General features: G+C 25.3%; 2 protein-coding genes across 3 annotated transcripts; both read left to right on the forward strand.

Moving 5' to 3' along the window:
- The first annotated feature begins 245 nt into the window (after positions 1-245).
- On the forward strand, positions 246-12,382 carry LOC100205578 (N-acylneuraminate-9-phosphatase). 2 transcript variants are annotated; one of them, XM_065792795.1, is made up of 2 exons: positions 246-301; positions 11,552-12,382. In XM_065792795.1, the coding sequence occupies exon 2, from the start codon at positions 11,630-11,632 to the stop codon at positions 12,350-12,352; it is 723 nt and encodes a 240-aa protein (XP_065648867.1). In that variant the 5' UTR covers positions 246-301; positions 11,552-11,629; the 3' UTR covers positions 12,353-12,382. The 2 variants fall into 2 exon arrangements, with proteins under 2 accessions (XP_065648867.1, XP_065648866.1); XM_065792794.1 differs by lacking the exon at positions 246-301 and adding an exon at positions 7,152-7,284.
- On the forward strand, positions 1,013-3,320 carry LOC136078586 (uncharacterized). Its single transcript, XM_065794366.1, has 3 exons — positions 1,013-1,436; positions 1,966-2,595; positions 2,869-3,320. The coding sequence occupies exons 1-3, from the start codon at positions 1,013-1,015 to the stop codon at positions 3,318-3,320; spliced, it is 1,506 nt and encodes a 501-aa protein (XP_065650438.1).
- Positions 12,383-16,530: the final 4,148 nt, after the last annotated feature.

A 16,530-nucleotide genomic window follows, 5' to 3' on the forward strand; every position in this document is an offset into this window, starting at 1 on the left:
TGTTGTTGTTGTTGTTGTTGTTGTTGTTGTTATATATATGTATATATATATATATATATATATATATATATATATATATATATATATATATATATATATATATATATATATATATATATATATATATATATATATATATATATGAAAATCTGTTACATAAATAAACTTTGTTTATAATCTTTGTTAAAGTGATCTTAGCAAAGAAAAAATTAAAAAAAAAAAAAAAAATTTAAACGCCATTTGACGTCTTTTGACGTCAAATGAACATGTTAAACTTTTAATTTAATATCGCGAAAATCAGGTAATTTAGTTAATTAAAGTTATTATTATTTATTTTAATAACTTTTTTTTTTAATATTGTTTTACAGCTTTTACTAATACATCACTAAAATTAGCGTACTATATTTTATTCAAATTTGTTTAACACACATTGTATTATTATATTTTATAAGTAGGTAGTAGCTATGTAGTTGTTATGAGTGGGTTATGTAGTAGCTATATATCAGGTTATGTTGTAGTACTTTGTATAAAGCTATGTAGTGAGTACCCCGCGGGCTATGTAGTACCTATATATTGGGCTATTTAAAAGATATATGGATGGCTATGTTGTAGTTATATCCTAAAAAAAATAAAATAACAGCGGGCTACATATATATGTAGTAGCTATGTTTTTGGACACAGGCCATGTAGTAACTATGTAGCTGGCTATGTAGTAGCTAAGAGCGTGTTAATTAATAACTATATAACAGATTATGTAGTAGCTATATACCAGGTTATGTTAAAGCATATTGTATTGTGGGCTATGTAATACTTGTATATCGGGTTATTTTAAAGCTATGTAGCGGGTTGCATAGTAGCTATATAGCGGACTATGAAGTAATTATGTCCTAGAAAGAACAAAAATTATTTAATTTTAATTTAAAGCATCAACTAATTCTACCCGCAATTGCGCGGGCTTTTTTAGCCCCACTTAAAAAATATAATAGTTATTTGCATATATCGACATCTATCTATGAATCAAGACGATTTCACTAATAATTATTTAACTCCACTATTAGATAAGTTAAATATTGAAAATATACTAAAATATAATGAATCAAATCCTATACCTAGTTACCTTGACTCGCTTGTTTCTTTTTCATTACATCCTGTTATAATTCTACTAACACGCATAACAGCTAAATTACAAACACTTATTGATAACATCTTTATAAACTTCAATTCACCTGACCAAATCTATGGTAATCTTACTATTTTAATATCTGATCATATGGCTCAATTTATCTGTATTCCTAGAAAAACTAACCACCCTAAAAAAATTATATCTTACAGGCGATGCTTCAAGAAATTTAACAAAAGTATATTTATTAATGATGTTTCCAACATTAACTGGGATCTCTATATTAAAAAAGATGATGATGTAAATCAATCTATCAGTTTTTTTTAAAGACATTTGAAAACATAATAGATCAGCATGTTCCATACAAAAAAACTAACTAAGCAGCAAATTAAACTTAAATCAAAACCATAGATCACCAATGACATACTTAAATCTATTTCCATTAAAAACAGACTATATAAAAATCGCACAAAATGTAAAGATATTAGTACTAAAAATAAACTGTTTTCTAAATTTAAATTTTATAGAAACACAATCAGCAATCCACTAAAAATTAGTAACAAATCCTATTACACAACCTATTTTAGTAAAAACTTAAACACTATTAACAATACTTGGAAAGGGATAAAAGAAATCATTAATATAAAACCTTCCTAAAATAGTTCAACTCTCAAACTTAAATTGAAAGAGAATATTATCACAGATCAAACTACTGTATCGAATATATTAAACAACTTTTTTGTTGCTATCCAAAACAAACTTTAAAACAAAATCATACTTTTAACATCCAAATTCACTGACTATATCAACTCTCCAAATTCTAATACGTACTTTATTAATCACAGAGTCTAATAAGTACTTTATTGGTCACAATGAAATCTCTAATCTTATTAAAACCACCCTTAGAACTGGAAAAACCTTTGGTCCTAATAGCCTTCCTACATTCCTTCTTAAACTTATTCCAGACATAATTTCTAAACCTCTCAGTATTATTATAAATAACTCATTTCAAAACGGTTTATTCCCAGATGCTTTCAAAGTTGCTAAAGTCATTCCAATATTTAAAAAAGGTTTTACAATGGATATGTCTAACTACCGACCTATCTCTCTTCTTTCAAACCTAAGAAAACTCTTTGAAAAAGCCATACATAAGAGGCTCTATGCATTTTTGAATAAATTTAAATGTCTTTACAAACACCAGTATGGGTTTCGTGCTAATCATTCCACAACCCACTCACTTATTAAAATTGTTGAGTCAATTAGAAAAGCTCAGGATGATAAAAACTTTGCATGTGGTGTCTTTGTAGATCTACAAAAAGCTTTTGATACAGTAGACTATTCTATCTTACTCAAAAAATTAGAATATTATGGAATCAGAAGAATACCTCTTAAATGGTTTACTTCATATCTTCACAGCAGATCTCAGTTTGTCTCTGTCAATGACTCAAAGTCTACTCAAATAAAATGTTTCAAAGGTGTCCCTCAAGGCTGAGTATTAGGGCCGCTACTTTTTCTTCTTCATATTAATGACCTTAATAACTCAATTAAGTTTGCAAGTCCTTACCACTTTGCTGATGATACTAACTTGCTCATTATGAACAAATCTTTAAAAAAAAATTAACAAATACATTAATCATGATCTTGCCAATTTATTTTAGTGGCTTCGCTCAAACAAACTTTCTCTCAACAGTAGCAAAACTGAACTGGTCATAAAACAAAAATCAACAAAAATTTAAACTTTAAATTAGGCGGCCAGAAAATCATTCCTGTAAACTCAATTAAATATCTTGGAATTATAATTGATTCCAACCTATCGTTTGTATCCCATATTAAAGACTTAGCCATAAAATTGAGCAGATCAAATGGAATGCTAGCTAAACTTCGCCATTATGTCAATCTGGAAACACTATTAAATTTATATCATGTCATTTTTGGCTCACATATACGATATACTTGTCAAATATGGGGACAATCTCAACAGCAAGCAGTTTTAAGAATATCTCATCAAAAAAAAGCTTTAAAAATAATACATTTTCAGAATTACAAATTCAATCCTAATGTGCTTTATCTTACTTCTAAGATCCTTAAACTATGTGACCTTGTTCAATTCTTGAATTGCCAGTTTGTCTGGAATCACCAACACAAAAACCATCGTTCTGTTACTTATGGATATAAGTTCATAAAAAAACCAAAGTATTAAATCTTGGAATAACCTCCCCTATGACCTAAAAGCTCTCCATTCAATTTATGTTTTTAAGAGTAATCTATTCCATTCATTCCTAATCAAATACAGTTAATAAATCCAAAGAAATGTGTATCTGTGTATAAGTGTTTGTGATAAGCGCATGTGAATAAGTGTGAGTGCATATGTATATATGGGTGTATGTATGCATGGATGTGTATGTGTATGTTTGTATATAGTTATATGTGTGTATGTGTGTATAAGTGTATATATACATGTGTGTGTTTGTGTATGTATGTATATATATATATATGTGTGTGTGTGTGTTTGTGTGTGTGTGTGTGTGTGTGTGTGTGTGTGTGTGTGTGTGTGTGTGTGTGTGTGTGTGTGTGTGTGTGCGTATGCGTATATATGTGTATATGTATATAATATATACATGTATAATACACATATATAATATTATTAAACGTGTGTATATGTATTTATGTTTGTATATGTGTATGTTTGTATGTGTTTATGTATGTGTGTGTATGTATATGTACGTGTGTGTATATTCATATATTTGTGTATAGTATATATGAATCTACACATATGTGTGTATATTATGTATGAATACAATTATTGTATACATACCTATATTTTTTATGATTATTGTAATTATTTTTATTTTTGTCATTTTATTTTTATTATTATCATTTTACTTTTATCATTGTATTGTTATTATTGTTACTTCTATCACTTTTATTATTATTATTAGTAGTATTTTTACTCATTCAACTTTAAATGTTCGTTTTGTTATTGCTGTGGACGATTATTATTTCTATTAGCATTAACAATATATTTATTAGCTTTTATTTGCAAGGTTTTTACTTAAGATTAGTACATGTACTATTTGTAAACTTCCGTGAATGTAACAACTATTTCAGAATATATGAATTGATTGATTAATCGATTGATTGATTTTACTAGTATACATATATACGCAGTAAAGGTAATGTTTGTACATTCAAATATAAAACGATTTTTGCACTGACATAAACCTATTCTGTTGTTTATCATATCTTACTTTTCTCATTTCTAATTTTGGTGTTTTGTTTAAAAAATGATGACAACCTCGTAACTAGAATTTATAAAAAGCCATGTTTATAGTCCACAAGAGATTTGATTTGTCACTAGATGAATTGTTAATTTTTGATTATTTTTTGAGTTTCCTAAACTGAAGATTTTCCGAGGATTTATACGTTTCTAATATGTTATAGACTTATTGATTGACTTTGTAAATCCATACATTGAGTTACAATTGTACACAAAATATCATAAAGTAATTATATAAACTCTATGATAAAAGTTTTTAAATCTGTTATTTGTCTGAGTCCAGAAGTTATCAAGAACTTTTTCCACACAAATAATCTTCCCTGTAAACTTATTTTAACAAAAAACTAATTTTACCAATAAGACTCATAATATAAGTATACATGCAGTACTTCATTTATAATCACCTAACCTAGATAACAAGACTACGACCGTAGTCTTGTTATCAAGGCGAGGTGAAATTCTTGATATGCTTTTTGAAAGTCCTGAGACGTTCAAAAAGTATATCAAGAATTGGTATGGAAATAATTGCGCTTACAAAAATTGTCACTTTAACCTATGCTAACTTCATTTTAGTTTTACGTCATTTTAGTGTTGCGTCATTTCTTTGAAATTATTTTTTATATTGGCTTTTATAAATATATTAGTTTAAATTGTAATTAGCACGATAAATGTAATTTTCAAAACAAATTTTATGTGAGCGAGCGCGCTCGTTTGTCAAACACTAAATGTGTAAGACTTTTTATTTTTTGTATACATAAACTTAAAACGTGAAAACATTGCCTTAAAGTAAAGTTTTAAAAATTATATTTAGTTAAAATTTGTTTCATCAGTATTACATAATGTAGCAAGTTCTTTCTTATTATTTACATCATACTTACATCATCTTAATCATTATTACATAATGTAGCAAATTAAATTGGGCTGCTTTTTCAGATTCATAAAACTTAATGGAAGTTTATTCACATACTTTCGGTTCTTATACGTATAAACCGTTTTTAAAGATTGACTTTGTAAATCCATACAATGAGTTACAAAAAATAAAAATTGTACACGTAAAATGATTATATAAACTCTTAAGCGCAAAAAATTACATAAAGAAAATTGTTATATAGTATAACAGTTTTTAAACAGTTTTTAAACAGTTTTTAAACAGTTTTTAAACAGTTTTTAAACAGTTTTTAAACAGTTTTTAAACAGTTTTTAAACAGTTTTTAAACAGTTTTTAAACAGTTTTTAAACAGTTTTTAAACAGTTTTTAAACAGTTTTTAAACAGTTTTTAAACAGTTTTTAAACAGTTTTTAAACAGTTTTTAAACAGTTTTTAAACAGTTTTTAAACAGTTTTTAAACAGTTTTTAAACAGTTTTTAAACAGTTTTTAAACAGTTTTTAAACAGTTTTTAAACAGTTTTTAAACAGTTTTTAAACAGTTTTTAAACAGTTTTTAAACAGTTTTTAAACAGTTTTTAAACAGTTTTTAAACAGTTTTTAAACAGTTTTTAAACAGTTTTTAAACAGTTTTTAAACAGTTTTTAAACAGTTTTTAAACAGTTTTTAAACAGTTTTTAAACAGTTTTTAAACAGTTTTTAAACAGTTTTTAAACAGTTTTTAAACAGTTTTTAAACAGTTTTTAAACAGTTTTTAAACAGTTTTTAAACAGTTTTTAAACAGTTTTTAAACAGTTTTTAAACAGTTTTTAAACAGTTTTTAAACAGTTTTTAAACAGTTTTTAAACAGTTTTTAAACAGTTTTTAAACAGTTTTTAAACAGTTTTTAAACAGTTTTTAAACAGTTTTTAAACAGTTTTTAAACAGTTTTTAAACAGTTTTTAAACAGTTTTTAAACAGTTTTTAAACAGTTTTTAAACAGTTTTTAAACAGTTTTTAAACAGTTTTTAAACAGTTTTTAAACAGTTTTTAAACAGTTTTTAAACAGTTTTTAAACAGTTTTTAAACAGTTTTTAAACAGTTTTTAAATAGTTTTTAAACAGAAAAAATATTTATGATTAATAGCTAGTTTTAGAAATAGCGTTCTACTCTACCCTACCCTACCTCACCCTGCCCCACCCCAACCTTTTTTTTTTTCCTACACAATCATTAACTTTCAAATAAAGTTCAATAATTCAATGAATACTTGAGTGTTTTTGTGTAAAACAATAAAATTTTAACAAATAAGTTTGTAAGAAATGATAGTAATCTATTGATATATCAAATATATAATAGTAAATGTGAACAATATAGTATAGTAAAAAAGGCTTAAATTCTGAAAAAAATTGTCCTTTTTTGTAATTAAAAAAATCATTTGTCCCACATAGAAAGAAAATGAGTTAACAACCAAGTTGTTTTCAAGTTACGTTTGTGAATCCATAAAAGTAAATTCATTTAATTAATTTTTTTTTAATTGTGCCATTTTGTGAGGATTATACTAAAATACGTAACGACTAAAATGCGTAACCTCCATGAACATTTTGTGAGGATTATACTAAAATACGTAACGACTAAAATGCGTAACCTCCATGAACTATAGAAAAAACTTTTCAATATAAAAAATTTGTTGAATAAAAATTATTTCTCAAACAAGCAAAGCATAACACAAGATAAAGTGGTGTTACTTTTGCATTCAAATGTTTAAAAATTTTTCTTTTATAAATGAGCATGATAATTCAACAAAATGTTATTCTAATATTAAAACATTCGTATTTATCTTGTAACTGTTTGTCATAAAAATGAAACATGACGCTTAATAAAATGTTGCTCTTAATGAAACAATCTTTAAATCAAAGACAGTTTAATAATAAAAGTTAATACAATAATCAAAGACATGATTAAATGTAATAATCAATATGTAACATTCATAACGAGCGAAGTTTGAATGGTTTTTAAACAGTTGTAAGGAACTTTTTGTACTTATATCTAATTATATATATATATATATATATATATATATATATATATATATATATATATATATATATATATATATATATATATATATATATATATATATATATATATATATATATAGTTAAAGAAATAGTATAGCTTTTTTTTAGGATGTTTTTTAATGAGTAAGTGAAATTTATTAGTCTTCATTTTTACACGAAATATTAAAATACACTTAAAAATGCTTAACAAATTTTAGTAAGGAGAAACCTAATATGTATATGAATAATTTTAAATGAATACTACGAAACATAGTGCGCTTAATTTTAGATAAATTCTACAAAACAATGTTCTTAAAATAACAGAAAATTAAAAAATTAAATTTATTATTGCTCTGATCTTATGATGTTATAATACTTACTGCGATTAAAACTTCTATTTTACTGAGATATTTAGTAACACAAGCTTGTGTATAAAATTGCCTGACAAAGCAGAAACTTTTCATTGCCTGATGAAAAAACATTAAAACTTAAACGCCATAAATACTCTACTTTTTTTTATCAAGAAATTTTTTTATCAAGAATATAACACACGCACGTATTTTTCAAAAACAAAATGTCACTAATGAACATAATCTGGGACTAAATGATAAGGCTTTTGTTTTCTACCGGCTACGGAAAGGCTTAAATAAAAACATTGTAAATAATTATTATGAGGATCATAAAATATATATATATATATATATATATATATATATATATATATATATATATATATATATATATATATATATATATATATATATATATATATATATATATATATATATATATATATATATATAATAACTATAAGATATTTAGGGGTTAAAATAATAATCAGACATGTTTTTATATTCAGACATTGATAATATGTATGACGTATTTTCAAAACCTGTTTGAGTGAGGCAAGAAACCCGTATTTTTTTATTTTTGACAAAATATTTATCGGCATTTAAAGTTTTTATATCGTTCTTTATCCACAATTAAAATCCTTTGCATCGTTCTTTGTCTGTATTAAAATTTTTTTATATCATTCTTTTAAATTTATAATACTTGTAATAATATGAATTACCACCATATAAACAATATGATTCACATATTTTACACTATATTTAGCACATGATAATAAAGTAATATAATCATTTAAGTATATTTTTCGTAGTATATTCAGTTCACAAGTAGTTGAGCTTCTTATTATTAAAATAGCAGTATCTAATGAGGCAAATACTTTTGAAACAAATGTGTAAGAGCAATGGCTGGTAAAATCTTTACAAGAACGTTTTTTTTAAAAAAACAAACAAAAAAACTATATCCCACCTCAACAGATTCAGCAAATAGAATCTTTGCAATATTTTATCTTTTTGTTAAACTTTTTAATCACATAACCAGAAATAACTGTAACCATCTAAAACTCTACGAAATTGCATTCTTCAATATCTGATAAAAAATTTTACGATTTATCATCGAATAAGTTAAGAAAAATGTGTTATGAAATTTTTTTCTTACATCTTTCTCCAAGATATTGAATGATTTTTTAGTAAATTTTTTTAAGCTTAAAATTCGTTCAGATTTTTGTGAGTTTGAAGCTTGAGATTATTGCAAACCTTAAATCCTATCAGCCAACATTATTAAAAGTTAAGGTTTCATGTCATCTAAAAAATAAAAATTTTATACCACCATATGTCCAACATCCCAATGGAAAATCTAGCTAGCGATATACATAGCGATAAAGACAGCAATTTGGACACAAAGGTTGCTAGATAAATACACTAGTAACTAGCTAACGACAACGTTTTTATATGAAATGCTAGATTTCTACTTATACCAGTCAAATTTATTCTAATTTTTGCTTGTGGCTATATCTTTTTTTATTATTTTAGAAGTTTTATCTAAAACAATCAAATTGATAGCTACAATAAGTAGCTATTGAATAGATGTCAAATACAGACTTTTCGTTGTGTGATAGTTAGTTACAATAATATAATACTAAAAGTATCGCTAGTTAAAAAGTTGAGGTATGTATAAACAGCTATTTAGCTTACAACATCAACTCCCTAGAAATTTATACTTATGTTTTAGTAAGCTACAGAACAAAGATGTGTAGCTATCAATATATAGTTTTAAATCGTAACTAAAACCCCGCGCTGTGTAAATATAGATGTACATTATTGTACTATAGTTATAGTTATAGCGACAGGTGGCTATAGTCACTTAGTAGCTATAAACATGTCGTTATGTAGTAGCTAGTGACAAAGCTACGATATGTAACTACTGATAGTTATATATTTGATAAATCATAAGACATATCATAAAACATCGCTAAAGAGCTATGATATGTAGCTATTGATTAGCTTTAAACATGTCGTTATGTCGTAGTATTACATATGTCGTATGTCGTATTTAAATATGTTTACGCTTTAAATATGTCGTAGTTAATTACATAGTACTATCTGTAGTGATTGATATATATTTGCTATTTTTTCTCACGTAACTATTTCATTTTATCTTTTACGTCTTTAAAAATGATTTTTAGTATTGCAGCTAACTATTTATTATAATATTGAACTTATAACAATGCAATTAATTTCGACATGTCGTAATCTAAAAATTGCAGCTTTGTAGCTATCAATACTATTACAATATATTGTTAACTACATAATGTAGCATGGTAGCTAGCTACTACATAAAAAACAATATGTAGCTAGTCACAGGCTACAATGACTAGCTACCAATTGCAGCTAGTAATTGTAGCCAACGACAAGCTGTAATATGTACGGGATATATTTAAAAACTTTAAAAAGCCTAAGGCATCAGTCTATCTATATATTCATTTATAAGTGGTAGGATAAAATTTGGCAAATGCAAATGGTAAAATGTGTTTGTTATCTCCTAGATGAAAGGATTTGTAAGATAATTTTTTTAACTTTTTTTAAAATTTGATTGAAGTAACTGCTCTTGATACATCATCATGTACTATCATACATCATCATACATCATCATAAATTATCAAATCTTATTATACATCATCATAAATTGTCATAAAACATAAATCATCACACAGCATCATAAAACTTCATACATCATAATAAATCATAATAAATCATCATACTCTATCATACGCCATTATGCATCATCATACAACATCATACAACATCATACAACATCATACAACATCATACAACATCATACAACATCATACAACATCATATATTATCATACAACATCATAAAACATCATAAAACATCCTACATCATCATACAACATCATAAAACATCCTACATCATCATACAACATCATAAAACATCATATGTTTTTATACATCATCATACACCATCATACATCATCTTACATCATACATCATACATCATACATCATACATCTTGAGCTTTTATGATATTTTGCCATCATGTAAATTAAAAAAATTATAAAGTTATCAACTAATGAACTAATGAAATTGTTTCGTAAGTTTTTGTAAAAATTTGAGTCAGAAAATAAGTATATTATATTACTTTCTTTTTCAAATACTATTAAATTTTACTATAACTAAATATTGAAAGAATTAACGTAGTTTTGTTTTCTGCACTTTCGTATTTTTGAAATAAAATTGAAATAGCAAAAGCATTAGTCAAATGATAAGCAGTAATTACAAAACGTACACAAAACCATTTTTTTGTTGAGATGCAATGCACTCACTAACATGGTTAGCAAGTCATTTGCACTTTTATAAGCTTTTATAACAAAACAAAATGTTATTTTTTTAAAAAAAGGTATCGACAATATGACAACTTTATATATAATTTTTTCTTTGTTAACCAACTGACTTTTTGTATTTTATTTCATTCGGTTCAGTTTTTGAACTTTTAGACAAACACATGCTTATTTTTGCAAAATAAACACACGTTTTAAAAAAACATTGAACAAAAAGGAAAACAACGACAAAAATAAAACAGTTACATAACAACATAACAAAACATTATTTTAGTTGTTCTCAGCAATATCATTATATTATTTTATTTCTTTCATTTTATTTATATTGGGCATACTAATTTTTTCTTATCGCAACATAAGTATAAAGTATGGTCTGCTTAATAATATATAACATAATTAATAGCAATTGACGCTAAAAATCAAATAGAGAATCAAACCTTTTTTTTTTCGTGCGCGTTTACTAAATAATTTATTTTTGTGAATTTATTTGTTTCCGTTGTTAACTTTTTGAATTTCATTTATAGGACAACATAGAAGTTTTAAAATCTTTAAATCTATTGAACTAGTTGTTTACTGAAGTATTTAAAAAAATCAAATGTAGGATGAATCGTTTTACAAACAGAAGTCGTGGCATCATTCTTGATTTTGACGGAACTCTAGTTCAAACTAATGCGGCAAGTAAATTTTCTTTAAATAGTGCTAAAGACCATCTTGTTGAAAAATACAACATTTTACCAGCAACTGCCAATCTTATTGTTAATGAGTTTTTCGCCTTAGTCAATAAATCTGAAAAGGCATTGGTTTACGAAAGCGACGAGGATTTATGGAGAAAACAAATATGGCAAAAAGTCCTAATCGATCATAAAGCTACAAATGTAGAAATTGATACTTTTTACTGTTTCTACAAAGAATCTTTCCTTAAGTTTATTGAAATAAAAAAGGAAGTAAAGAACATGTTAAAAAATCTACAAAATAGTTTCAAAACCATTATTTTAACTAACGGAAATTCGCAATGGCAAAGAAAAAAGTTAGAAAAGAGCGAAGCAAATAAATATGTTGATGATATTATTATAAGCGGAGAACACAAAATCAGCAAACCTGATCCAAGGTTGTTTCAGCTTGCTTGCCTAAAACTAGGTTTAGAAACTAAACAATGCATCATGGTTGGTAACAATAAAAAAGCAGACATTTTTGGAGGGTTTAACGCTGGTTTAAAAGCTACCATTTGGGTTCGAGATAAAGAGTACGATAATGATTGTATTCAACCCGATTATATAATAGACGATATATGTGAGTTAGAATCAGTTCTAGAAAAGATTTTTTGAAACAGAAAATACGCCATTAAAAAGGTTTAATGCGGTGCATTTTTTTTTTATTTGTTAGATAATTAAGAATTTTTACAAATAAAAACCATATAAATCCAAATTTATTTTATGTTTAACAGTTAAAAAACATTATAGGGGCAGATGCTTGTTTTTTAGTGTTTGACATAGCTAACTTCCAGACATGAAACAAACTCCTAACATTTATATATTTATGCAAAAAATTGCGATGAATGGAGCCTGGAAACAAATAAACAAATGCCTTTCTCTATCCTAAACGTGAGAACAACTAGATTATAAATTTTTTGTTGTTGCGATTTTCAACTAAATTTAAATTTGTTAATAAATTTCATATATTAAACAATGATAACATTCAGAAATTCTAGCAAAAATCAGAAAGAGTAACAAACTTTATACATAAATTTTGAAGAACTAAGAGATAAGCATTAAAAAAATTATTAATTTGTTGCTTTCAAATTTTAGAGCGAAAAGCCCCCAATCATTGCAATCTGTTTCAAAGCATTTTTATCTAAAATACGTATAAATATATAGATATTTGGAGTGTGAACCCATTTACGGAAGTTAGTTTTCACAAATACCAAAAAATGGTGCACCTACCCATGAAAACTTCATCTAAAAAATAATTACTTTTCTTTATCACTCTGGTTTCTTCCAAAAAGTAATAAAGAATGGTAATTATTTCTTTTTGCACTCAAAGTTTTTGTTAATGTCAGAGCTAAAACTACTGCCAGAACAATTAGGCAACTGTCTATTTACTTTTTTTTTTTTTTACTTGGTAATAAACACTTTGTTTTTTTAAGCGCCAAACAAGAATGATTTATATTCTATTAACTCCAAAATATTGCGGCACCCACTCGCGAGACGCCACTCAGTGGCTAAGGATGATCAAAAAAAAGCAAAAACTTAAAATTTGACACCCATCGTAAATAAACATGTCATATGTTGAAATAAAAAATTTTTTTGGTCAAAAATTTTAAATTTGTTGATAAAAATATTTTTTATCAACAAATTTAAAATTGCGCTTAAACGCAAAGGTGCGGGTTGTAAGCCCCGCGTTAAAGCGGACAACACGCACCTTTGCGTTTAAGCGCGCTTTAAGTTTTGACTTAAACTTTATAAGATTCTAAAACTTTAACTAAATAATTTTAGTAAAAGTTTTAGAATCTTCAAGCCAAAACACAATATTTTCATACGTTAATCTACTTTATATTTTCATAAAAATGTTTTAAAACATTATATTTGCATAAAAATAGTTTTAAAAGGTTTTTAATCCAAATCATACATATGAAAAAAAACTATATATTATATATATTTTTTATTATTTACATTACATTAATTCAAAAGCTTTGTCTGGTGATGGTTTTTCTCGATAATTCTTAATATGTAAAACCTTGATAAATTTGGAATCATGTTTGTACAAACTTTATGGTAAAACTTGGACAAAGATAAGTCGTTTGTAGCAAACTATTCTTTGACCAAAGGTTGCTTCAAATCAAATGTTTATTGGCACACCCAATCCCAAAAATCAGGAAGACCAATTAAAAGTCAAAGTGATAATGAGGAATATGAAAAAACAGATCTTACGCAATAGTAAAAAAGAAAAAAATAACTTAAAAACTATGTATAAACTTTAATTAAATTTTGATTCGTCAAAAATGCAGGTTATTACAAAGTTAAAAAAATTCTAGTTTTATTGTCAATGACATAAAATAATGACAAACGAATAACATTTAATGATGGTAAGTATTACGACAAACCAAATAATAAGCATAAAGCTCTTCCTTTTTTTCATAAATTTCAGAAAAAAAGTGTTTGTAAGTGCGTTAAGTACTCTATTATCAAACATTAGAAGATCAATTTTATAGGTGATTATAAAGATCACCGTTCTTCCTGCAAAATTCAAAATTCTGAAAACGTCTCTAAGGTAATTATTGGATTTTTTTTAGATCTGTTTCTTTATAATATTCTTTATCTCTGGATAATACATTGTGCAGAAATTTTGTATATTTTTAGGATAGTGTTTCATTTTTAACGTATGAATATAAATATATATAATCTTTTAACTCTTTTTTTTTCAAATATATTAAAAAGAAGAAAGAAATTTTTTTTCTAATTTTTTTTTTTTAAATTTAAAACATTTTTTAAAATAAAGTAGAGAATTCATATATTTTTTTGGTTTAAATATTAGCTAATAAAATGTTTTGCCGAGTTCCAAAAAAAATATGTAATTTTACCTCTTATTTAACATTTTTTCCTATAGAACATAAACGAATTGCTGGGGTTTCCTGCGGTATTACAAGTTATTAAAGAAATACAAAAAATATTAAAAACAAACATGTTTTTCATCATTTTTAACATTATTTAACAGTAGTTTAAAGTCTTTTTATCAGTATTTTTTACATCATTGTATTTAGTAATATCAAAGTAAATGAAAATGACGGGGAGCTTTAGTTTGAGGTTTTTTTAAACTTGTTTAAATATATCAAATATGGTTTTAAGAAGTTTAACTTTGCTATTATATACTATTTAAAAATTTTAAAAATATTTATTGTTAATTTTGAAATATGATTTATTATTCGATTAGTAAACATGTCTACAACATCCACAATGTTTGAAATAAATTCACTCAACAACATCAGTAGCTTTACTCAACGACTTCAGTATTTCTTGTAATATAAAACTTAATTTGGTTAAATATTGATAAAATCAAATTGCAGGAAACCTAATAAGATAATTGTTAAAGAAATTATATCATAAAATATTAAATAGTGTAAAGTAATAAAAAAAAATATTTCTGATCTATTAATGATTTATTTTATTGACGATTCTTAAAAACAATAACAATGAAAAGATTAGATTTTATCCCAAATATACGTAAATTAGGAGTGGGTATTACGATTATGGAAGGATTTACTTGACGAAATATAAAAAAATGAAGAAATAAACAAAGATAACTTAAATAAATGTAATAAAGATTACTTCAGTTTTTTTTATTCCAAAAGCGAAAAAAAAATTAAAATAATGTGGTCGAAATTATGATACATTTATAGAATAAGAGTATCTTCAAAAAAATCTAATGACCAGTAAAATTGTTATTTTGGTTTTGGGAGTCTCTTTAAACAATAGGGGAAGAGGTTTCTTGGAGAGCGAAGCAAAAGTGATAAAAGAGTTAGCCATTGAACATTAAGAAGCTCTATCTATCTACTTAACTAATAGATCAAAAAATTTACAGACAATTCAGATCACCTCTCCCATAAATGTATAAGCTTTTTCTTTTGCGCTAAAAATAACACTGATCTCAGCGATAAACAATATTAATCAAAAACTCAACCTTGTACACAACGTACATCTTTATCCTACCCTGCACGGTATTTTGATGGAAAAACGAAACCCTATTCTAAAAATGTACATATATTGTATAATATACATATATATATATATATATATATATATATATATATATATATATATATATATATATATATATATATATATATATATATAAATAAATTATGTTAGTGTATTCTACAAACAGAGTGCTCAATGTTCTAAAAGAACAGAGTAATAATAAATTAGTAAAAACACTTATCTAATTTTTGGTTTCTTCTACACTGTGTTTGAAACGCAGTACTAATCTAATTTTTGATTTCTTCTACACTGTGCTTGAAACACAGTGTAGAAGAAATAAAAAATTAGATAAGTGTTGTTACTAATTTATATATATATATATATATATAATATATATATATATATATATATATATATATATATATATATATATATACATATATATATGTGAACATCAATGAATATGACTTCTCTCAATTTACGATGCTAGTATCTTCAGCTTTAATTAAAAGCTATTACTTATATTTAAATACAAACAAACATAACTTAACTTTTTATAGGCTTTTTTAAATTTTGATTTAAATGGACTTTCTTAATGTAACGTAATGTTAAGTATAACAAATATGGCGTCCAGAACTGCGTTTTTACATATTGACCATCGTCTAAATTCATACCTACGTTTTTAGGACCGCATTTACTACACTAAATTTCAATCTATACTCGAACTTTGCTTTCAAATTTATTAGGTTCTATTTTCAACATTTTTACTTGCTCCCATTTTATACTGCATGGAGATTTATTTTTATGATATC

Source organism: Hydra vulgaris, chromosome 03, assembly GCF_038396675.1.
Source record: "Hydra vulgaris chromosome 03, alternate assembly HydraT2T_AEP".
NCBI classification, from domain to species: Eukaryota; Metazoa; Cnidaria; class Hydrozoa; order Anthoathecata; family Hydridae; genus Hydra; species Hydra vulgaris.